The sequence below is a fragment of the Pleurodeles waltl genome, chromosome 11 (genome assembly GCF_031143425.1).
Source record: "Pleurodeles waltl isolate 20211129_DDA chromosome 11, aPleWal1.hap1.20221129, whole genome shotgun sequence".
Taxonomy (NCBI): domain Eukaryota; kingdom Metazoa; phylum Chordata; class Amphibia; order Caudata; family Salamandridae; genus Pleurodeles; species Pleurodeles waltl.
Window position 1 is genome coordinate 389248038 of NC_090450.1, and position 23860 is coordinate 389271897.

General features: G+C 45.4%; 1 protein-coding gene across 9 annotated transcripts in view; it reads left to right on the forward strand.

Annotated features, from left to right (window-relative positions):
• The window catches only part of ARHGEF4 (Rho guanine nucleotide exchange factor 4), a 1288638-nt gene that overhangs the window by 1249508 nt on the left and 15270 nt on the right, over positions 1-23860 (forward strand). For all 9 annotated transcript variants that reach the window (XM_069213714.1, XM_069213712.1, XM_069213711.1 and 6 more), the window contains 2 exons: positions 14826-15069; positions 21504-21581. In XM_069213714.1, the coding sequence (XP_069069815.1) occupies positions 14826-15069; positions 21504-21581 (322 nt within the window). The remainder of the gene's footprint in view (positions 1-14825; positions 15070-21503; positions 21582-23860) is intronic.

Here is a 23860-nt window from a genome sequence, read left to right on the forward strand (position 1 = left end):
TTAGTCGACATGGCACTCCCCTCAGGGTGCCATGCCAACCTCCCACTGCCTGTGGCATAGGTAAGTCACCCCTCTAGTAGGCCTTACAGCCCTAAGGCAGGGTGCACTATACCACAGGTGAGGGCATATGTGCATGAGCACTATGCCCCTACAGTGTCTAAGCAAAACCTTAGACATTGTAAGTGCAGGGTAGCCATAAGAGTATATGGGCTGGGAGTCTGTCAAAAACGAACTCCACAGCTCCATAATGGCTACACTGAATACTGGGAAGTTTAGTATCAAACTTCTCAGAATAATAAACCCACACTGATGCCAGTGTTGGATTTATTAAAAAATGCACACAGAGGGCATCTTAGAGATACCCCCTGTATTTTACCCAATTGTTCAGTGCAGGACTGACTGGTCTGTGCCAGCCTGCTGCTGAGAGAAGAGTGTCTGACCTCATGCGGTGAGAGCCTTTGTGCTCTCTGAGGACAGAAACAAAGCCTGCTCTGGGTGGAGGTGCTTCACACCTCCCCCCTGCAGGAACTGTAACACCTAGCAGTGAGCTTCAAAGGCTCAAGCTTCGTGTTACAATGCCCCAGGGCACTCCAGCTAGTGGAGATGCCCGCCTCCTGGACCCAGCCCCCACTTTTGGCGGCAAGTCCAGGAGAGATAATGAGAAAAACAAGGAGGAGTCACTGGCCAGTCAGGACAGCCCCTAAGGTGTCCTGAGCTGAAGTGACTCTGACTTTTAGAAATCCTCCATCTTGTAGAAGGAGGATTCCCCCAATAGGGATAGGAATGTGACCCCCTCCCCTTGGGAGGAGGCACAAAGAGGGTGTACTCACCCTCAGGGCTAGTAGCCATTGGCTACTAACCCCCCAGACCTAAACACGCCCTTAAATTTAGTATTTAAGGGCTCTCCCTGAACCTAGAAATTAGATTCCTGCAACTACAAGAAGAAGGACTGCCTAGCTGAAAACCCCTGCAGAGGAAGACCAGAAGACAACAACTGCCTTGGCTCCAGAAACTCACCGGCCTGTCTCCTGCCTTCCAAAGAACTCTGCTCCAGCGACGCCTTCCAAAGGGACCAGCGACCTCTGAATCCTCTGAGGACTGCCCTGCTTCGACGACGACAAGAAACTCCCGAGGACAGCGGACCTGCTCCAAAAAGACTGCAACTTTGTTTCAAGAAGCAGCTTTAAAGATTCCTGCAACTACAAGAAGAAGGACTGCCTAGCTGAAAAACCCCTGCAGAGGAAGACCAGAAGACGACAACTGCCTTGGCTCCAGAAACTCACCGGCCTGTCTCCTGCCTTCCAAAGATCCTGCTCCAGCGACGCCTTCCAAAGGGACCAGCGACCTCGACATCCTCTGAGGACTGCCCCTGCTTCGAAAAGACAAGAAACTCCCGAGGACAGCGGACCTGCTCCAAGAAAGGCTGCAACTTTGTTTCCAGCAGCCTTGAAAGAACCCTGCAAGCTCCCCGCCAGAAGCGTGAGACTTGCAACACTGCACCCGGCGACCCCGACTTGGCTGGTGGAGAACCAACACCTCAGGGAGGACCCCCGGACTACTCTACGACTGTGAGTACCAAAACCTGTCCCCCCTGAGCCCCCACAGCGCCGCCTGCAGAGGGAATCCCGAGGCTTCCCCTGACCGCGACTCTCTGAAACCTAAGTCCCGACGCCTGGAAAAGACCCTGCACCCGCAGCCCCCAGGACTTGAAGGACCGGACTTTCACTGGAGAAGTGACCCCCAGGAGTCCCTCTCCCTTGCCCAAGTGGAGGTTTCCCCGAGGAAGCCCCCCCTTGCCTGCCTGCAGCGCTGAAGAGATCCGTTGATCTCTCATAGACTAACATTGCGAACCCGACGCTTGTTTCTACACTGCACCCGGCCGCCCCCGCGCTGCTGAGGGTGAAATTTCTGTGTGGGCTTGTGTCCCCCCCGGTGCCCTACAAAACCCCCCTGGTCTGCCCTCCGAAGACGCGGGTACTTACCTGCAAGCAGACCGGAACCGGGGCACCCCCTTCTCTCCATTCTAGCCTATGCGTTTTGGGCACCACTTTGAACTCTGCACCTGACCGGCCCTGAGCTGCTGGTGTGGTGACTTTGGGGTTGCTCTGAACCCCCAACGGTGGGCTACCTTGGACCAAGAACTGAACCCTGTAAGTGTCTTACTTACCTGGTAAAACTAACAAAAACTTACCTCCCCCAGGAACTGTGAAAATTGCACTAAGTGTCCACTTTTAAAGTAGCTATTTGTCAATAACTTGAAAAGTATACATGCAATTGAAATGATTCAAAGTTCCTACTGTACTTACCTGCAATACCTTTCAAACAAGATATTACATGTTAAATTTGAACCTGTGGTTCTTAAAATAAACTAAGAAAAGATATTTTTCTATAACAAAACCTATTGGCTGGATTTGTCTCTGAGTGTGTGTACCTCATTTATTGTCTATGTGTATGTACAACAAATGCTTAACACTACTCCTTGGATAAGCCTACTGCTCGACCACACTACCACAAAATAGAGCATTAGTATTATCTATTTTTACCACTATTTTACCTCTAAGGGGAACCCTTGGACTCTGTGCATGCTATTCCTTACTTTGAAATAGCACATACAGAGCCAACTTCCTACATTGGTGGATCAGCGGTGGGGTACAAGACTTTGCATTTGCTGGACTACTCAGCCAATACCTGATCACACGACAAATTCCAAAATTGTCATTAGAAATTGATTTTTGCAATTTGAAAAGTTTTCTAAATTCTTAAAAGACCTGCTAGGGCCTTGTGTTAGATCCTGTTTAGCATTTCTTTTAGAGTTTAAAAGTTTGGTAAAAGTTTGAATTAGAACCTAGAACTAGTTTTAGATTCTTAAAAAGTATTCCAACTTTTAGAAGCAAAATGTCTAGCACAGATGTGAATGTGGTGGAACTCGACACCACACCTTACCTCCACCTACAGATGAGAGAGCTAAGGTCACTCTGTAAACTAAAGAAAATAGCAATGGGCTCCAAACCTACCAAAGTACAGCTCCAGGAGCTTTTGGCAGAGTTTGAAAAAGCCAACCCCTCTGAGGATGGCAACACAGAGGATGAAGATAGTGACTTGGAGGAAAATTCCCCCCTACCAGTCCTAACTAGGGAGAACAGGGCCTCTCAAGCCCTGTGTCCAAACATAATAGTCAGAGATGCTGGTTCCCTCACAGGAGGGACCAACCTCTTGAAAATCACTGAGGATAACTCCAGTGAAGAGGACATCCAGCTAGCCAGGATGGCCAAAAGATTGGCTTTGGAAAGACAGATCCTAGCCATAGAAAGGGAAAGACAAGAGATGGGCCTAGGACCCATCAATGGTGGCAGCAACATAAATAGGGTCAGAGATTCTCCTGACATGTTGAAAATCCCCAAAGGGATTGTAACAAAATATGAAGATGGTGATGACATCACCAAATGGTTCACAGCTTTTGAGAGGGCTTGTGTAACCAGAAAAGTGAACAAATCTCACTGGGGTGCTCTCCTTTGGGAAATGTTCACAGGAAAGTGTAGGGATAGACTCCTCACACTCTCTGGAAAAGATGCAGAATCTTATGACCTCATGAAGGGTACCCTGATTGAGGGCTTTGGATTCTCCACTGAGGAGTATAGAATTAGATTCAGGGGGGCTCAAAAATCCTCGAGCCAGACCTGGGTTGATTATGTTGACTACTCAGTGAAAACACTGGATGGTTGGGTAACTGGAAATGAAGTGTATGACTATGTTGGGCTTTATAATTTGTTTATGAAAGAACACATTTTAAGTAACTGCTTCAATGAAAAGTTGCATCAGTATCTGGTAGACCTAGGTCCAATTTCTCCCCAAGAATTGGGAAAGAAGGCAGACCACTGGGTCAAGACTAGGGTAACCAAAACTTCCACTGGGGGTGACCAAAAGAAAGGGGTTACAAAGCCTCCCCAGGAGAAAGTGGGTGACACTAGAAACAAAGAAAAAGAGTCCCCTGTAGGCCCCCAAAAACCAGACCAGGTGGGTGGGCCCAGAGACACAACCCAAGACAAAGGTGGGTACCAGGGTAAGAGCTGGGATGCCACTAAGGCATGGTGCCATAACTGTAAACAGACAGGGCACCACACCAAGGACACTTCTTGTCCCAAAAACAAACCCCCTAGCAAAATCCCAGGGGTGACCAGTGTAGCCATTGGGGATGACTCCTCAGATGAGGAGGTCTTCATAGCCTTCAACTGGAAAAAGGGCCCAACAGGTGAGTTGGAGATTCCAGAGGGAAGTAGACACTTCCACCACCTACAGGTGAATGGAATCCCAGCCACTGCCCTCATAGACACTTGTGCCAGTCACACTATTGTGCATGACAGGCTGGTGCTCTCAAACCAGTACATCCCAGGTGAGATGGCCAGAGTAAGAGTTAGCCCAGACAGGGTCACTAATAGGCCTGTGGCTTTTGTGCCCATAGAAGTGGGTGGAACTTTTAGCTGGAGAAGGGTGGTAGTCAGTACAGACCTCCCCCTTGATTGTCTCCTTGGAAATGACTACCCAGAGGTTAGTCAGAGCCTCAGAGAAGAACTGGTCCAGGGCCAGCCCTCTCCCAAGGATTCTGGAGTGCCTACCTCTGCAGTAAATGCAAGTAGGCCCCAGAAGAAAAAGAAAAGGAAACAGAGTAGGAAAGGTGGACAACCTTTACCCAAGGTTCCAGCAAGCCAAGGAGATTCTGCTCCAGTAGGGGAGAACTCCAAAAGTGGCTCTGATAAAGTCCAACCTGACCCACAAGAAGTCCTGACTAGTCAGGCAACTGTTAAGCCTGAGTGGGTGGCTCCTCAGCTAACAGAAGAAAGAGTGGAAGAAGGGTGTTTACTACAAGATGTGGTAACCCCCCACTCTAATACAGCAGACAGGCACCCTGAACCCAAAGAAGCCTGTAACTTAGCCCCTTCCCTTGTAGGTGAAGAGCTAAAGGTGTGGTTCTGGGCACTGACAGCTGTCAGTGGCCTCTGCTGGATGTTAGCCTTTATGGCTGCACTATCCTTGGCATGGTGGTCTGACCCCTTGCCAAATAACAAGTTAGGCCCCCTGACCCTGTTGGTCATGGTGGGGTTACTCCAGCTCTGGGTAACCTCTTTGGGTAAGCTAGGGGTGACCCTGGCTAAGATAAGATTAGCAGAGGTGGATACCTCTAACCCCAAAATAGAGAGAATGGGTGAAGACATAAAAAGCACAGACAAGAGGCAGTTCAGACTAGGTCCTATCACTGTGGAAGTGGGTCAGTTCCCCAGAGGGAATGACCTGAACAGGAGGATGTAAGGCAGAGTAGGCCCTGCAACAAACCAGCCTATTTCCTCTACTCTTCCTCGCCTGACAGACTAGGAAGACTCTCCCAGCTTTGGCTGAGTCTCCTGGCCTGTGGGCTGGGGGGGGCTTGTGTAAAGAAATGGCTCCCTGTTGCAATTACCCCCCACTTTTTGCCTGATACTGATGCTGACTTGACTGAGAAGTGTGCTGGGACCCTGCTAACCAGGCCCCAGCACCAGTGTTCTTTCACCTAAAATGTACCATTGTTTCCACAATTGGCACAACCCTGGCACCTAGGTAAGTCCCTTGTAACTGGTACCCCTGGTACCAAGGGCCCTGATGCCAGGGAACGTCTCTAAGGGCTGCAGCATGTCTTATGCCACCCTAGGGACCCCTCACTCAGCACAGACACACTGCTTGCCAGCTTGTGTGTGCTGATGGGGAGAAAATGACTAAGTCGACATGGCACTCCCCTCAGGGTGCCATGCCAACCTCCCACTGCCTGTGGCATAGGTAAGTCACCCCTCTAGTAGGCCTTACAGCCCTAAGGCAGGGTGCACTATACCACAGGTGAGGGCATATGTGCATGAGCACTATGCCCCTACAGTGTCTAAGCAAAACCTTAGACATTGTAAGTGCAGGGTAGCCATAAGAGTATATGGGCTGGGAGTCTGTCAAAAACGAACTCTACAGCTCCATAATGGCTACACTGAATACTGGGAAGTTTAGTATCAAACTTCTCAGAATAATAAACCCACACTGATGCCAGTGTTGGATTTATTAAAAAATGCACACAGAGGGCATCTTAGAGATACCCCCTGTATTTTACCCAATTGTTCAGTGCAGGACTGACTGGTCTGTGCCAGCCTGCTGCTGAGAGACGAGTGTCTGACCTCATGCGGTGAGAGCCTTTGTGCTCTCTGAGGACAGAAACAAAGCCTGCTCTGGGTGGAGGTGCTTCACACCTCCCCCCTGCAGGAACTGTAACACCTAGCAGTGAGCTTCAAAGGCTCAAGCTTCGTGTTACAATGCCCCAGGGCACTCCAGCTAGTGGAGATGCCCGCCTCCTGGACCCAGCCCCCACTTTTGGCGGCAAGTCCAGGAGAGATAATGAGAAAAACAAGGAGGAGTCACTGGCCAGTCAGGACAGCCCCTAAGGTGTCCTGAGCTGAAGTGACTCTGACTTTTAGAAATCCTCCATCTTGTAGAAGGAGGATTCCCCCAATAGGGATAGGAATGTGACCCCCTCCCCTTCGGAGGAGGCACAAAGAGGGTGTACTCACCCTCAGGGCTAGTAGCCATTGGCTACTAACCCCCCAGACCTAAACACGCCCTTAAATTTAGTATTTAAGGGCTCTCCCTGAACCTAGAAATTAGATTCCTGCAACTACAAGAAGAAGGACTGCCTAGCTGAAAACCCCTGCAGAGGAAGACCAGAAGACAACAACTGCCTTGGCTCCAGAAACTCACCGGCCTGTCTCCTGCCTTCCAAAGAACTCTGCTCCAGCGACGCCTTCCAAAGGGACCAGCGACCTCTGAATCCTCTGAGGACTGCCCTGCTTCGACGACGACAAGAAACTCCCGAGGACAGCGGACCTGCTCCAAAAAGACTGCAACTTTGTTTCAAGAAGCAGCTTTAAAGATTCCTGCAACTACAAGAAGAAGGACTGCCTAGCTGAAAAACCCCTGCAGAGGAAGACCAGAAGACGACAACTGCCTTGGCTCCAGAAACTCACCGGCCTGTCTCCTGCCTTCCAAAGATCCTGCTCCAGCGACGCCTTCCAAAGGGACCAGCGACCTCGACATCCTCTGAGGACTGGCCCTGCTTCGAAAAGACAAGAAACTCCCGAGGACAGCGGACCTGCTCCAAGAAAGGCTGCAACTTTGTTTCCAGCAGCCTTGAAAGAACCCTGCAAGCTCCCCGCCAGAAGCGTGAGACTTGCAACACTGCACCCGGCGACCCCGACTCGGCTGGTGGAGAACCAACACCTCAGGGAGGACCCCCGGACTACTCTACGACTGTGAGTACCAAAACCTGTCCCCCCTGAGCCCCCACAGCGCCGCCTGCAGAGGGAATCCCGAGGCTTCCCCTGACCGCGACTCTCTGAAACCTAAGTCCCAACGCCTGGAAAAGACCCTGCACCCGCAGCCCCCAGGACCTGAAGGACCGGACTTTCACTGGAGAAGTGACCCCCAGGAGTCCCTCTCCCTTGCCCAAGTGGAGGTTTCCCCGAGGAAGCCCCCCCTTGCCTGCCTGCAGCGCTGAAGAGATCCGTTGATCTCTCATAGACTAACATTGCGAACCCGACGCTTGTTTCTACACTGCACCCGGCCGCCCCCGCGCTGCTGAGGGTGAAATTTCTGTGTGGGCTTGTGTCCCCCCCGGTGCCCTACAAAACCCCCCTGGTCTGCCCTCCGAAGACGCGGGTACTTACCTGCAAGCAGACCGGAACCGGGGCACCCCCTTCTCTCCATTCTAGCCTATGCGTTTTGGGCACCACTTTGAACTCTGCACCTGACCGGCCCTGAGCTGTTGGTGTGGTGACTTTGGGGTTGCTCTGAACCCCCAACGGTGGGCTACCTTGGACCAAGAACTGAACCCTGTAAGTGTCTTACTTACCTGGTAAAACTAACAAAAACTTACCTCCCCCGGGAACTGTGAAAATTGCACTAAGTGTCCACTTTTAAAGTAGCTATTTGTCAATAACTTGAAAAGTATACATGCAATTGAAATGATTCAAAGTTCCTACTGTACTTACCTGCAATACCTTTCAAACAAGATATTACATGTTAAATTTGAACCTGTGGTTCTTAAAATAAACTAAGAAAATATATTTTTCTATAACAAAACCTATTGGCTGGATTTGTCTCTGAGTGTGTGTACCTCATTTATTGTCTATGTGTATGTACAACAAATGCTTAACACTACTCCTTGGATAAGCCTACTGCTCGACCACACTACCACAAAATAGAGCATTAGTATTATCTATTTTTACCACTATTTTACCTCTAAGGGGAACCCTTGGACTCTGTGCATGCTATTCCTTACTTTGAAATAGCACATACAGAGCCAACTTCCTACACCTGCCCTTCAAGTCTGTCTTCCAGTCAGCATTGTTCCACAGCTTCCTTTCAGACTCACCCAGCTGGTCCTTCAACATTATCAAATGACCCTCAGAGTCACTCAGCCAGGCCCTAGAAACCTTCAGTTTCTTGTTCAATTTGAAAGAACACTCAAAACACCGACAGCCTACTTAGAGTTGGTATTTATACAGCGCAAACCTAGCTGGGTAGCAACAGAGCACTGTATGTAACATGGGGGTTGGAAGACAATCTTGTAGATCACGTACATCAAGTGAGGATTACACACTACATTTTATAGGCATAGGGAGATTAAGATTAAAATTAAGATTCAGATTAAGATTGCCCAGAATCACACAATGTTGAGCCAAAAAAACAAGACCGACCCACAGATTCCAGTAGCAACAGCTCTAGCTGCAGGCTATAGCCAGGTTTAGCCACAAAGCCACACATCCTCCTACCATAACTCTCCTTAAATGGGCCTTCACAATCCCCAGTAAACCATTGGAGACTTAAAGACTACCTTGCAGGCAGCACTTGATGGCCATTAACTACCTCAGTGAGCCCTCAGCCCATTCTCAGACATCCTAACCACCCCCAGCTGGTCATCAAACTCTCAACAGGCGTTCGGATAGCCCCAGCAGGCCCTCAGGCTCCTAGTCAGCTCCTAGACACCAATATGTTCTGTTTAGACACCACCAGCAAACTTTCAAAAACCACAACCAGCCCTCAGAGACTGCCTGCAGGTCCTCAACCCCCCTACGGACCCTCAGTTGGATCATAATTAGCCCAAAAAGCCATCTCTCAGACGGCTTTCATCTGGTGCTTAAACAACTCAGCATGCCCTCAAAATTTATGAGCATGCTCTTCGAAATCCTTAGATTGCCCTTAGCCACAGCTGATCCTTAATCATTCCTGATGGGCCTTCATACACAATTGAAAGTCCTTCAAAGATTTCCATCATACACTTGAGAGGCATTGGCTAGTTTCTGTCTACAGTTGCACAGAGGTATTTGCCAGTTTGGCAATCAAGAAAATCAATTTTACGGTTCTGGGAGGTATAAACCTACATTTTGATGAGCCCACAGACACTCAAGCGACCAGCTTCATGCTAGACCTTCCTGCCATCCAACTTGGGCAAAGACAACAGCACCCGACCAATGCAAATAGGCACCTGCTAGACCCCATTTTTACCAACAACCCTCAGCTACAAGTCCTGGATCCTCTACCTACCTAATGGGCCAACCATTTCCAGATCCCAAAGGTCTTTATGATTCCCGGGCCGACTGTACCCTCAAGACCATTGGCCCGGGAAGACCGGCGCTGGTCTCATTTAAACTGTGGAAACTGGATACGTCTCCTTAGTCATACCACACACCCTCTGCGCCCAACCAACGCCCTACCAACAGTAGGATCTCAGAAGAGATAAACCACTTCCTAGGCCAAAGTATCCCCAAGAATACAGTTATTCTAAAAAATAAAAATAAGCCTGCCCCTGATACTCCCCCGATCTGAGAGCTCTAAAAAAACCTTCAAAATTGAAGAAAGGGAATGGAGGAAGGACTACAGAGAACACCAAAAAGCAAAATACAGGGAAACAGGAAAACAGGGCCTACCATACAGAAATCAGATCTGCCCAGGCCTCCTACTATGTAACGAGAATCAATGAGGCTGCTAACTCCCCATGGGAGACATTTAGAATTACTAAAACATTGCTGGAACCCACTTCCAATGGACCACCCTCAGATCCCTCTAACAAGTGGTATAATGTTCTGGCCACCTACTTTGAAACCAAAATATCCTTTCAGGAGGTGGAGGAAAGTCCCAATTTTAACCCCTTTAGGAATAATAAGGAGATTAGCCTCGCCATCCTCTCAGAATTTCCCCCTCTTACTATGAAATACTTTGTTGCACTCCTAGGCAAAATTAAGTCTATAGCGCCACTCGACCATGCACCTCCAAGAATTCTTGCCCTTGAAGCAGAAATCATTTTCCCTACTCTGCTCGAGAAGGCCAATCTCTCCCTGGAGAAGGGATTGGTACCCCAGCCACAGAAACATGCCATAATTAAAGCCATCCTTAAAAAGTCCAACCTTGGCTCCTGACGGCCAGGGAATTTTTACCAATTTTCCTGCTTCCAGGCATAAATAAAGTGGTAGAAAAACATCTGTCGGAATTTATAATGGACACTTGTTTCCTTCAACACACCCAAACCAGTTTTGGGCCCAAACACAGTACCAAAACTGCCCTCCTAGTGGTAGTAAAGGATGCTAAAAAGAGATTACATCAAGGGGGTATGGTTACTATTATACTTCTTGATCTCGGAGCAGCCTTTGACACCATTGACCACTATCCACCCACTGATAGGATCCCCAAGGCTGTTGTCACAGGGAAAGCCCTGGACTGGCTTAACTCCTTTCTGAAGGATAGATCCTTTCAGGTACTTTATAAGGCCTGCTCCTCTGATATTCTCCCTGTTACCTGTGGAGTGCCGCAGGGTTTATCTCTTAGTCCCACATTGTGCAATTTGTGTCTGCAACCTTTGGCAGATATCATAACTCCCTTTGAAATTTCCATAGTCTGCTGACCAGTGCTAAATTGCAAGTACTCCATGTGTAAATTGTGAGTATTATTGGTCCCCTGATTGGCATATTTGATTAAATAGTAAGTCCCTAGTAAAGTGCACTAGAGGTGCCCAGGGACTGTAAATCAGATGCTACTAATGGGCCTGCAGCAGTGATTGTGCCACCCACACGAGTAGCCCTGTAAACATGTCTCAGACCTGCCATTGCAGTGTCTGTGTGTGCAGTTCTTAACTGCCATGTCAACCTGGCAAGTGCACCCACTTGCCGGGCCCAAACCTTCCCCTTAGGTACATGTAAGGCACCCCTAACATAAACTTGAAGTATCCCCATGGGCAGAGTGTAGTGTATTTAAAAGGTACATGTTCTGGTGTGTTTTACATGTCCTGATAGTGAAATACTGCCAAATTCATTTTTCGCTTTTGCGGGTCCTATCTCTACCATAGGTTAACATGGGTATTGCCTTTAAGTACCTTTCAAGTGTAATTTCCCAGGGGGAGTAGATAGAGATCTGGAGTTTGGGGTCTCTGAACTCACAATTTAAAAATTAATCTTTTGGTAAAGTTGGTTTTTAGATTGTGAGTTTGAAATGCCACTTTTAGAAGGTGGGCATTTTTTTGCTTAACCATTATGTGCCTCTGCTTGGCTGCTGAATCCTCGTCTTGGTCAGATTGACAGTTAGGCTGTTTGTGAATTCACTTTAGACAATGACACAAAGGGAGCTGAGGTGTGTCCTGCATATCCTGATGAGTCTTCCTGGGCTAGATTGGGAGGGAGGAGCTGACACTTGCACTTGAAAGGGCTGTGCCTGACCCCTCAAAATGCACTCTCCAGCCTCCTAGAGTGAGGCGAGGGCCAGGCATGGAAGAGGCAGGGTGTTTTGCACTACAAATACTTTCCTTTGAAGTGTGCCTACGTCAAAGGCAGAAATGAGTATAAGTAGTGGACCCAAAACCCCAGACTTTTAGAACAATTCTGGATCAGGAGGAACAGCTGCAAAGGAGAAGAGCTGAAGAGCTGTGAGGAGTACTGCCCCTTTGCTGTGTGTTCTTTGCTGGATTGGCCTACAGTTACTGCTTCTGCCTTAGAGAGGACAAAGACTGGACTTTGCTGTGTATCCTGCTTTGCTTGTGAAGTTTTTCCAAGGGCTTGAATTGAGCATGCCTTCTGTTAAGAATTCCCAGAGACATCAAAGAATTCACCTGCCAGCACCTGGGCTCTCTTGCTGAGACCCCCACCCCCCCTGACTTGCCAAGTGGTGCCATACCCAGTCCCTGGGTCCCTGGAAGGATAAGCTGGCAGAACCTGAGTGAAGAGTCACTGACCAGAGCCGAGCGGCAGAAACAATGATGCAGCACCTGCCTCACGGCTGTAAAATTGACACAGCACCTACCTCGCAACTGCAGAAATCAACCCATCGCCAGCTCAGTGCAACTTTACCATTGCTGTGCATCTGGATTTTCCAAGCAACGTCCCTGGGCATCAAAAGCTTTAACATTACCACATGGACCCGTGGCTGCTGGTCTAGAAATCGACGCATCCCTTCCTTGCAAGAAAAGAATTGATGCACGGCCTCACTTGTGAGTAAGGAATCGATGCATCGCTTTTTTTTCCAATGCACGCTCGCCCCAGTGGCTTTATTTTTGACTCATGCCAGGTACTTTGTGCTAAAACAACGCACCCATTGATTTTTATGGATTAAGACTCATTTTACTTTAAAATGTGATAGCTTCACTTGTGTATGCTGGATTTTTGTCATTTTGGTCTTGTTTGATTTAAGTAAACATTACCTATTTTACTAAATTTGTGTGGAGTCCTTTTGTGGTGTTTTCACTGTGTTACTGTATGTGTTTTTACACATACTTTACACATTGCCTCTGAGATAAGCCTGACTGCTTGTGCCAAGATACCAAGGGGGTGAGCAGGGGAGATCTGAGCTGTGTATCTCCCTTACCCTGACCAGATTGAGGGTCCATACTTGGACAGGGTGTAAACTGACTGCCAACCAGAGACTCAATTTCTAGAACTCCTCAAGACCTAGCTTTTTAAGAACTGACCCTCCTGTAGCTACCACTGTCCTTAGTTGAACAGTTTTCTCAACTAGCTTTTGGATGCCTGCAGGTCGCCATGCGCTCTACAAATTCCATAGCATAGCAGTAAGAGAAAAAACAATCTTCTGGAATGTAGTCTGAGTTTTCACCAGTGAGGTTAATTCAGGCGAGCCTTCCATCACTTTGTTGTTTGTTTCAGTGGATGTTCCTGTGCTTACTATGCTATAGAACTCAAGCTGCACCTCACTGATGATGCCCAAGTGGGCTGAAACTGGTGGGAGTTGCTTGTATTCCAGTTTGGATGTGAATTTGTCCTGCTACATCGGTATGGCTGTTGCAATTGGAGCAGGATGAAGTCTAATTTGCATGTGTCTGGCCTCTTTCTAGAGTGTCTGGCACAGTGTGTGAGAATCGGTGAACTGAAATGCAGCCTGAGCAATTGCCACTGGTTGAGTTTAATTAAAACATTCCTGTAGAGACATTCAACCTGAGTCTCCCCAAACGGTTGCTAATATCCCAATGGCCGTCAGAGACACTTAGGGCCTCATTTACCAGCCCTTAGTGGCACACTTTGTCACTGGAGCATTTTTTCTTTTTTTTACGCTCTGGTGGCGCAGTGTGCTGGCCCATATTTACAAGGCAACACGAAACCACCTTCAAGGCTTTTCATGGCATTGTAATGGGTGTTGCTGTGGGTGTTCCCAACCAACACCAATGGAATCTGACGCATTCCCAGATTTACAAGACTGGGAATGCATCAGATTCCTACGCCACCTCAGGGGTGGCGTTAAAGTGGCACAACGGGGAGAAATAACATTATTTCTCCAAGCTTTTTCCTCTTTCCTCTTTCTATACTGCCTTCTACAGCACACATAGGAAGAGGATCATGCCATTAATGATTGTTCATGCGCAGGAAGGTGTCCCTTCCCATCCTGCTCATAAACAATCATCCCTGCAATGCAGACACCCTTAAACTATGGCGCAAGGGTGTCTGCATTGGCGGGAGGCAGCAATTTGTGCCTCAGCGCAGAGGAAAGTACAGGGATTCATCATATTTCTGTAAATACAACACAACCCTGCACGGTGCAGCAAGCTGGTTTTCAACGCCACGCTGTATAATTTTTTTGTAAATGAGCCCTTTAATCAGCCCTCAGACAGCTCAAGCAGGCCCTGTAAAGGCCTTTTTTCATGCAGAGACACTTTCGACCTACACTCGGAGCTCATCTCCAGGTACAAACAGCTGGTGTTCAGAGAGCATTATTCCGCCTTGAGACACCACCAATTTGTCATTACACTACCCTTCAGCTGGTCCTAGTATACCCACAGAGAGCCAGTCCTGTGCTGGACAAAAAATGTCCTGGCCTGTAGGAGACAGGCTTCCCCTCATTAATGTGCCCGCTTGACAGAATCCACTGACAACGATTTATGGGTGAGATGTTTTTTGTAAAAGGAGCCCAACAATGGTGTCTTTGCACATGTAGACCTTGACACTGACCTGCATTGGTCTATGTTAATGTCCTTTCTTGCCCAAATTGAGACTTATGGAATTTGTACCTTTCTGCAACTGTGTATTTCTGGGCCCATGACTGTGTCCATTCTTGAACTACTTTTATTAAAAAACATAAGTTCCGGGAAGCAATTTAAAGAATTTGCAGTTTTGTGGTAGTTTCTTGAGTAGATTCACAAATAGGATTCTTTTCAATTCTGATAAATTTTAATCTATTTCAGAGTCTCACTAAACAGCCAGACACCACCACCTAGCTGCAGAGATGTTTCCTAGTACACTGAGACGTCGTAACCAGTACCATGTATTTTTCAGGATCTCCTGCGGCGTGATGTCCTGTACTACAAGGGACACATGGACATGGATGAAATGGAGGTGCTAGACGTGGAGGACGGGAAGGACCGAGATTTCAACATCAGTGTAAAAAACGCATTCAAGCTGCAAAGCAAGAGTTCAGAAGAGGTTCACCTCTTCTGCACCAAGAAACCAGAGCAGAAAGCACGCTGGCTGCAGGCATTCGAAGATGAAAGAAAGCGAGTGCAGGTGGATCATGAAACAGGTTTGGACAATATGCCTACTATCCCAGCAACAGAATGAGGTCCCGTTGTGTCCACAAAAGTGCCATTAAAAATGTAAAATGTTCATGTTCCCTTAATCAACTTAGAGAATACCTAAGGTCATCATAATTGTTTGGTAGGTGAGCTTGGGTGAACATATGATTGTCGAGCTATTGGAGTAATAATGCATGTTACTAAATAGGACTCTTAAGAAAACATTATCATTACCTTTGTTAATGGGGCAGCCACCCTGCCAATAAATTGGTTTGCAAGCCAGTGTTGGTCAGCATAGCCAAAAAATATCAAGTTATTGTAATGGAGTTCTTCACAAAGCTGTGTGCAGCCTAGATTTTTACTGTTCATGCACGATAAATGAGCATACTCTTAGTTGGCCTAGGTGTGTTTTTTCCCCAAACGCTCAATCTCCCGTAAATTCCATGTAAAGGATTTTGCATGTTTCACATGATTCTTTTTTTTTCTTAATCTGGCGCATTTTGTGTTGTTTTAACTCACATGGGTGTGGTTCAAGAAGAAAATGTCTTGTGTGCACTATAAGAAAACAAGGCGCACTTAACCTGCAACTTTCATCTTGAGACATTAGATAATAGGGAACTACTTTCGGAATATTGCATGACTTTGTACGTGAGGAAATACCTTGCATACAATTTAACATACGACTGCCCAACTGTATTTCACTTGACCTACAGAATTTTTTAGAAAGTTTCATGTGAAGAAAAGTATGCAGTTTCGCACATGCCACATTCTGAGACCTGCGAGAATGCACTCATCCATCAGTCTCCTATGCTGAAGCCAGCCGGTGTGTAATTATTTTGCCAAATGGTTGTGAGGTTCGTGGGAAGCTGTGCGCGATAGAGGAGATCTTCAGTGTGACTGAGTCTCCATATAAGCAACATGGTCTTACTTTGCTACCCTTGCTCTCATCTTCCCTACCATTGTTCTATTCCCAGTCATTGAGACAAATTATCAAGCAACAAGTTAGTGAAATGAGAGTAGGAAAAATGGCAGTGGATACCCAACGGTCAATGTTGCAGAAGTATTGGCTGCATTTTGCATCACTTCTATTGAATGCTTCTACTATTTTGCAGTAATTGTAGAAAGGGTATTGGATTGCACACAGAGATGCGAAACCCAACAGTTGCTCTTTATCTTTCTTTCCAATATACATTGGGGCACATTTATACTCCGTTTGCGCCGAATTTGCGTCGTTTTTTTCGACGCAAATTCGACGCAAAACTAACTCCATATTTATACTTTGGCGTTAGACGCGTCAAAGTTCATGGAGTTAGCGTCATTTTTTTGCGTGAACACCTTCCTTGCGTTAATGATATGCAAGGTAGGCGTTCCCGTCTTAAAAAATTACTCCGATGCATATGCGTCGTATTTATACTCCCGGGCAACAATGACGCCCGGGAGTGGGCGGGTCTAAAAAACCCGCATTAGCGCCGGATTTTAACGCCTGGGTCAGGGCAGGCGTTAAGGGACCTGTGGGCTCAGAATGAGCCCAGAGGTGCCCTCCCCTGCCCCCAGGGACACCCCCTTCCACCCTTGCCCACCCCAGGAGGACACCCAAGGATGGAGGGACCCACCCCAGGGACATTAAGGTAAGTTCAGGTAAGTATTTTTTTAAAAAAAAAATTGTGGCATAGGGGGGCCTGATTTGTGCCCCCCTACATGCCACTATGCCCAATGACCATGCCCAGGGGACAGAAGTCCCCTGGGCATGGCCATTGGGCAAGGGGGCATGACTCCTGTCTTTGCTAAGACAGGAGTCATTTCTATGGGGGTTGGGAGTGAAAAAAAAATGGCGCAAATCGGGTTGAGGCGCAAAAATTGCCTCAACCTGACTTGCCCCATTTCTTGACGCCCAAGCTCCATCTTCCCCTACGCCGGCGCTGCCTGGTGTACGTCGTTTTTTTTAACGCACACCAGACGGCGCCGGCGGCTAACGCCGGCTAACGTCATTCAATAAATACGGCGCCCGCATGGCGCTTCAGAATGGCGTTAGCTGGCGCTAATTTTTTTGACGCAAAATTGCATTAGCGCAGTTTTGCGTCACAAAGTATAAATATGGGCCATAGTTTCCAGAGTCAAAGAGCTTTGTAGAAGATGGTTCTTCTGGATACCAAATTTGATGCATCCTCCAGTAGTGGCAATGAACGTTGGTTTTTCTGCATCTGGAACGCCATAGCTAACTAAAAGGTGCTCCGAGGGACACTTAGAAGCCTAGAGTGCTTAGAAGGTCAAGGTTAAGGTTCTGTAGATCTTCATCAGCAGGAGATGTATGTTGAAAAAACGTTGATGCCAGACTTCTTCATTGAGTTCAAAAGTCAGTACCTTGAGGTAAATGTGGATGTTGCATTATCTCAAATTAAAATTAAATGTGATTCGGAAGCATGCCTGAAGCTGACTAATGCATGTAGCACGTATTATGTTTCTATGGAGCACTCCTTTTACAAAAGAGTATGTTCAGCTTTTGTGAGCCTTTGGCCTGTCATGTTATACATGAGAAAGGACAGGACTAGATTAGGAGTGTGCTGATGTAAAGGTTTTTTCTCACAAAGTTCAGAGGACTTTGGTGAATGTTTAACTCTCGAGAAAATGTTAACCAAGACACACTCCTTCTAACAAATTATGTGGGTTCCGTTTATGGCTGACACGTTTTAAGAGTAGTTACTATTTAAAAACACAAGCATTTACAATGCAACGGGTCTCGCATTTGCTCGAGTTAGAGCTATTAGCGTTGTAAACTCCTAAACTGACTTTTCTTGCCACATATAATGAAAGAAAAAAAATCTGCGCGATCGTTCTATGTAAAACCAAGCGCAATCGTGCTGCGTGACAAATAAAAAGACAAAATAGTGCAGAAACCAGGCTGAAAACACAGAGCCTCCTATGTTTTCAGTATTTGCCCGGTGCGCCGGAGGAGGGTTAAACACCAGAAAAGGCATGACATATGCATGCCTTTCACTAATGAAATCAAGCAGATTTTAAAAAGCAAGCCCACAAACCAATGAAAGTGACAGGTGTGGCATGGGCGTGGTTAAAAGCCCAAAGAGAGATTACAACAGGGACGGAGTGCTTGTCCTTAACAATGCAGCGCAGGTGCTAGCATAAAGGTGCTTACAAGCTAGCAGTGCCATCTAACTCTCATAAGAGAAAAGTACATGAAAGAGTGAAAAAAAAAAGCAGGAAACAGAGAACTACGAGTACAAAAGAAATTTGAAACTACGTGAGACTATGCCTGTATAAATGTTGCAAACCCAATAGATTAGATGAAGATCTCATACGGTGTTGGCTTCCTGTTAGGTAAAAAGGTGGAAAATATCTAAATGGTAACACCTCATGGCATCGTTGAAAGTATAGGAGTCTGCTAGCCTGGTCCTAATTAGCCTATCGTTGCTTTGTATGTTCCACATGTGTTACATACGAATAAATCGTTATTTTAAATACCTTTTTTTAAATATCAAGTCATCTAGTGAGAAAGCCAGAAGATTGATCACTTTTTAAAGACACAGTATTAAAATATTACCCACTTTCCTTTTCACTGAGATCTAGTGGAGGCCTTCTCAGAGTGTTTAAGTTTTCTGGTAACAAACTCAAGTGACCATAATATTATCTGTTCTATAACCGTGCATTTACATTATGTGCGTAGAGGGACGGATGTAGAACTCTCTTTTTGCCTCTGGTTGGTAGGTTGTTTTTGAGAATGAGGGATTTGATATTCCATTTCTATGAGAAAAATGCCAGAGAATCAACGTTGACAAAGCTATACAAGAATGTGTTCATTTCTTTGAATACACATGTTTTGCGGTACATGATGCAAGATAACTTTTGAGCAGTGTTAACAGATGATGTCTTGAGAAGCTTACAAATAAATTAAGGACATAAATGAAGTGAACCAAAGTAAGGGTAATAGCACAGTAGTAGCTCCTGTGTCTCAAGACCTAGGCCAAGATTTACCAAAGCTTTGCATGTGTGGCCACATGACGCAAATTGGTGCAAAGCATGCAATCTCTGGGACCAGATCAAAGCAAACATCCAAAGGTTTTGGTATTAAGACCAATTTACTAAGATAACCACACCTGCTTTACATCAAAACTTAACACTCACTGGAAGGACGTGCAAACCAGAAGGGATTGATTGATTTCTCTCCGGAACCATCGCATTGAACGTGTGCTGCTGTGTGTTGAAGTGAACTGCAAACAACCACTGCGTCTGACCTTTCCATGTTTGTCTACCCATAAAAAAAGTGCACTGGAAGAGTATGCTTCCAGGACAAATCTATGGTAGACAGTGCACACTCACTTCGATGCCGTGTTGCAAAGCAATGTGTCACACCAGGCAGCCTGTTCGTGTGTTAGTATAAGGGACGCACCAGCAGCAGGGCAATCTTTGTAGATAGGGCACTGTGCTTTGCTTTTGCTCTTGTGCAGTGCAGCACGGCAAATTTGGATGTTGTGCTGCATTGCAAAAACAAATAAATCTGAGTATTCAGTATAGTCTCTGATATTTTTAAGGTGGTGGCCTTTGTTGTGGAAATTATTTTTGGATTCTTCGTAATGATTGTCGATTTGAAGAACATGAACCTTTCATTCTAATACTCGACTCGAAGGTGGAGAGTTTGGCAAGAATCCTTCCAGTACTGTTTCTTGGGGAGTTTTTAGACTAGTTTGTCTAAAATTTGTTTTCCAAGTATTTCTGTACAGTTCCAAGCTGACCAGACTTCCCATAAGGCAAACATAATAAAGTAACACTCCCCCCAACCAAGGGACAAATGAGGTTTAAATATCCAAAAATCGCAAATTAACCAGGTCTACAGTGAAGTAAAATGCGCTGATCCACTGTCTTCACAAAAGAGGGAACGAGGATTAAGCCACAATTTCCCCGTAAAATATAATCCGGGAGATTTGCAACATCTACTGGACTGGCTGTATAGAATGTATGGGCTATTGCAGTGTCAGCAGAGTGTGAGGATGCCCATTTCTAATCACGAAGTTCTTCTTATACGTACTAGGGCAAGAGAAGAGACTCTGAATGGAGAACCTTGAGTGGCATTGAACTCAATCTGTACATTGGCTTAAAGTGTTTATTTGAATTTGTTGTGGTGCTGGCCAAGATGCTGTTGGACTTTGCAGCACCTGGAGCTCTTGCTGGACAAAGACTTGTGTCCGCTCTCAAAGAACCCAAATGGATCAAGGTATTCCAAGAGTACACACATTGCTCATGAAGCAGCACTTAACGTGCCCACCAACTGAGTGACTAGATTGAGAGCATCACTGACTGTAGAATCGACACCATTAGTGCTTAGTAATGCCTCGGTGCTTCTTGTTGGCTGTACGGTTGCAGCAGCGTTTTCATGCTACTCAAAGACATCCAACATTTTTGCATCATCTACCATTCCTACGTAGCAAGATTCTGATTAATAATTCATCAACCCCTGGCCTCTAACTCAGCCAGTAAAACAAAGAGAAGAAACACAAACTATATTCGCAACAAGCTAGAGCTCCGAGAACAGCATTTATTTGAAGACCTGATTCAGGAACTATAATTTTTCTTATTTTCTTCTAAAATGTATCTTTTCTTGCACGTGGCCCCATCATCCCAGGCCCCCTTTACTCTCCTTTTGATGCGTACTTTATTTAAATCTTTTAAGTTTCGTATATTAGTTTTGAAATGTTATAATTTATTTTTACTCCATTTGAGTGCACTCATTATGTAGTTCCCTTCCATGCCTGTTCGTTCTCAGCTTATGTTATCAATAAAGATGAGTTATTTTTGCCATGTGTAGGAACTTTCTGTAGCTATGGATAGACCTGGTGTACTAGACTATTGAAACCCTGCTAGATTTGGTTGGAGTGGAAAGTCTCAATATAAAGCTGCTTTCACTTAGTTTCCCTGGGTCATCGAATGTGTACTGTCAGTGTTTGAATTGCTTGTCTCTTCAGCATGGCTGGACTTTATGACTCCATGTGCCCCTCTGTATGTTGTGGATGTTTCTGGCCTGCCCTTTTAATGACTGAAATCTGTGGCAGTAATGGGGCGCTGTGAATGTTTAGAATGCTTCCCTGTCTGAATGGCGGGTCTGAATACTGTTGCCCTGGCCTGTGATTTGTAATGCTTCTCTAGCATCCTTCAAGCAGTTGCCATAATCCTGTATGTCGTGGTCTTGGGTGTGAGATACCAGTGCTCAGAAAGTCTTCTGAGTTGCTGGGCTGTGCCATATATTCTCAGGTGTGTACTGCAAGTGTTTATTGTACTTCTCTGTTACCACATGAATTATTTTCCCTGGGTATCAAAAGCTTTTCCAGCAGCCAAGGGGGTAGCTTGAGTTTTAGAGGTTGAGCTATGATTTGATTTCTTTAATCACAATGTGCAAATAGTTGTCCTTGTTTATGTGCTTAATTTCTGATTGCAGGATTTACCATCAGTGAGATGCAGAAGAAGCAGGCAATGATGAATGTTTGTAAACCATCCACTGCAGCGAAGCCTAAAGGTGAGCATAAAGAAATTGAAACAAGCACATACTTAACAGTTTGATTTAACAATGTGATAGGCTATAAACCATTACAATCACACCTTAGACTCAGTAATAGAAGAAATATCCGCATGACCAGTCCAGGAGTCACTGTAGACCTTGATCAAAAGACAAACTCACCTGATTTGCACCCAAGGGAGTTCACTCCTGGTAACAGACATGAGTGATCATTGCCCATCGACACTTGAACCATACCTCTGAAAAGAAAATACTGGCACAGCCAGTTTTCATAAAGGCTTCCTCAAAATAGAGATATAAAAGGAAGACTAGTGCTGGAGCATTTTTATTCTTCTAAAGAAACAGTGCTCATCAAGGTCAATGGATCTTTGGATCCGACATAGGATGTAGTAGAACCATACAACAAAATGTCAATACAAACGAATTAAATTACACACTATGAACAATGTGGCCATACAAGGAAACCTCCAGTCAGGAATAAAGTTAAGGTATTTATTACAAACTTAAGCTCAGCGTCATGTAGACAATTTGCAAGATAAAGTTATAAAGATACAACATCACTAAGGGTTGACCAAGGCAACAAAATAAGTGCAAGCGAGCTGACATTAGGAGAACTAGGCACCCATCTGAAATGATACAAAACAGCAATAAGATGGTTTGGTGTACAGAGGATAAACGTCGCTCAGTTTTAATAAGCATTAAGGCAGTTCATATCATCAAAGTTCAGCTTAGCTGGGCACGGGGAAACCCTACAGTTTAGCCAATCAGGGGAATACATGTGTGGGGTGAAACACATGCGGGCAAAAGACAAAAAGAACAAAAAGTATTTGGAAAAAGATAAGTTTGGACAAAAAGTTGCTAACTAAGGTGGGTAAAAGGTAGTCAAAAAGGCAAAGTGCGAGCATGTCAGAAGCTCAGTCAAGATTCTTCTGTAAGGGTTAGGAAGAAAATCTCTAATCTCAAGAAGGCATTTAAAAGGGGCAAAAGGCAGATAAGAAGATACCTCTCCAGGGGGTTAAGCATTCAGGTTGCAGGGCATAAGGGGTTCAGCTTCTCATCTTTGGCAGTTCTTTTAGATCTCTGCAGAGAATTTGGCCAAGGTCCTGCTGGGCATTGACTTATTAAAGTTCATACGGTAATTTTATTCATCAGGGCAACAGTTAATTTGATGTTTAAGTAGCATTATCCAATAGAAATCGATCATTCGACTCCAACTTGAAACATTTTCAGATTTTCCCAAGTCCGTCATGAGACCAGTATCCATCCATGCAGTTTCACCTGAGAATGAAACAAATGTTTAAATTGCTAGTCCGCAGTCCAGAATGTTCCACATCCAAGGTCAAATGCTACTACTCTTGATGTGTAAAACAAGAGACATCTATTACCAAACTAGTATTTTCATGGGAATTAAGTCGGAAAGAAAGGTACACTTTAGCAAGATGACTTGACATTTTTTGCACAATCCCAAAATACAGGGCCTAAGAGACCTCACTTTGACTCATGCAAAGAAATTAAAACAGCTCAGTAATACATTCAAATAAAACAAAGTTAACATGCATACTATAAATTCTGCATCAGTGTTTCTCCATTAACATTCTTGTTACATTAACGTTTAACAAAATGGCTCTGTTAATGCATTTCAGTCAGTATAACACAGAACTGCTTTTCTCTACTTTTACACATGTATTTAAAGCATTAATCATTAGAAATTCAATACCGTTTCAATAAAGACTATTAGTTTAGAGTCTAAGCTATCACATAATATCAGTTTAATCCTTCAAACATTTCATTAAACTTCAATACCACGTATGTCTAAGTCTCTAAACGAATGCACATTAAAATGGCTTCTCAGTGCATCACTCTACAGTCAAACTATTAGTACTTTGATTAACATAATAGATTGTCACAGATAGATAATCTCTGTGACATAAGGGACAGTACTAAAGTTTCTGCTACATCACTAGTGAACTGAGCTCCCGCAGTAACCTACTGTAGACCAAATGTGTGAGGACTTGCATTCCCAGTCCCCACTGAAGCATACTCTAGACAAACAGCATAGGGAATCACATAACACTTGTGAACAGATGATTATCTGCAAAACAAAACATATATCCTTTGTACCCCTTAGAGCCCACCTGATATACTTGATTGAAAAAGAAGTGCCCAAGAGGAGATAGGTGTATAGACAATCTGAATCCAGATCATATGCCAAAACAGGTTGATAGATATAGAATAAAGTAGTCATGGTCATTCTATTTAAATTACCGACAATTAGTAGT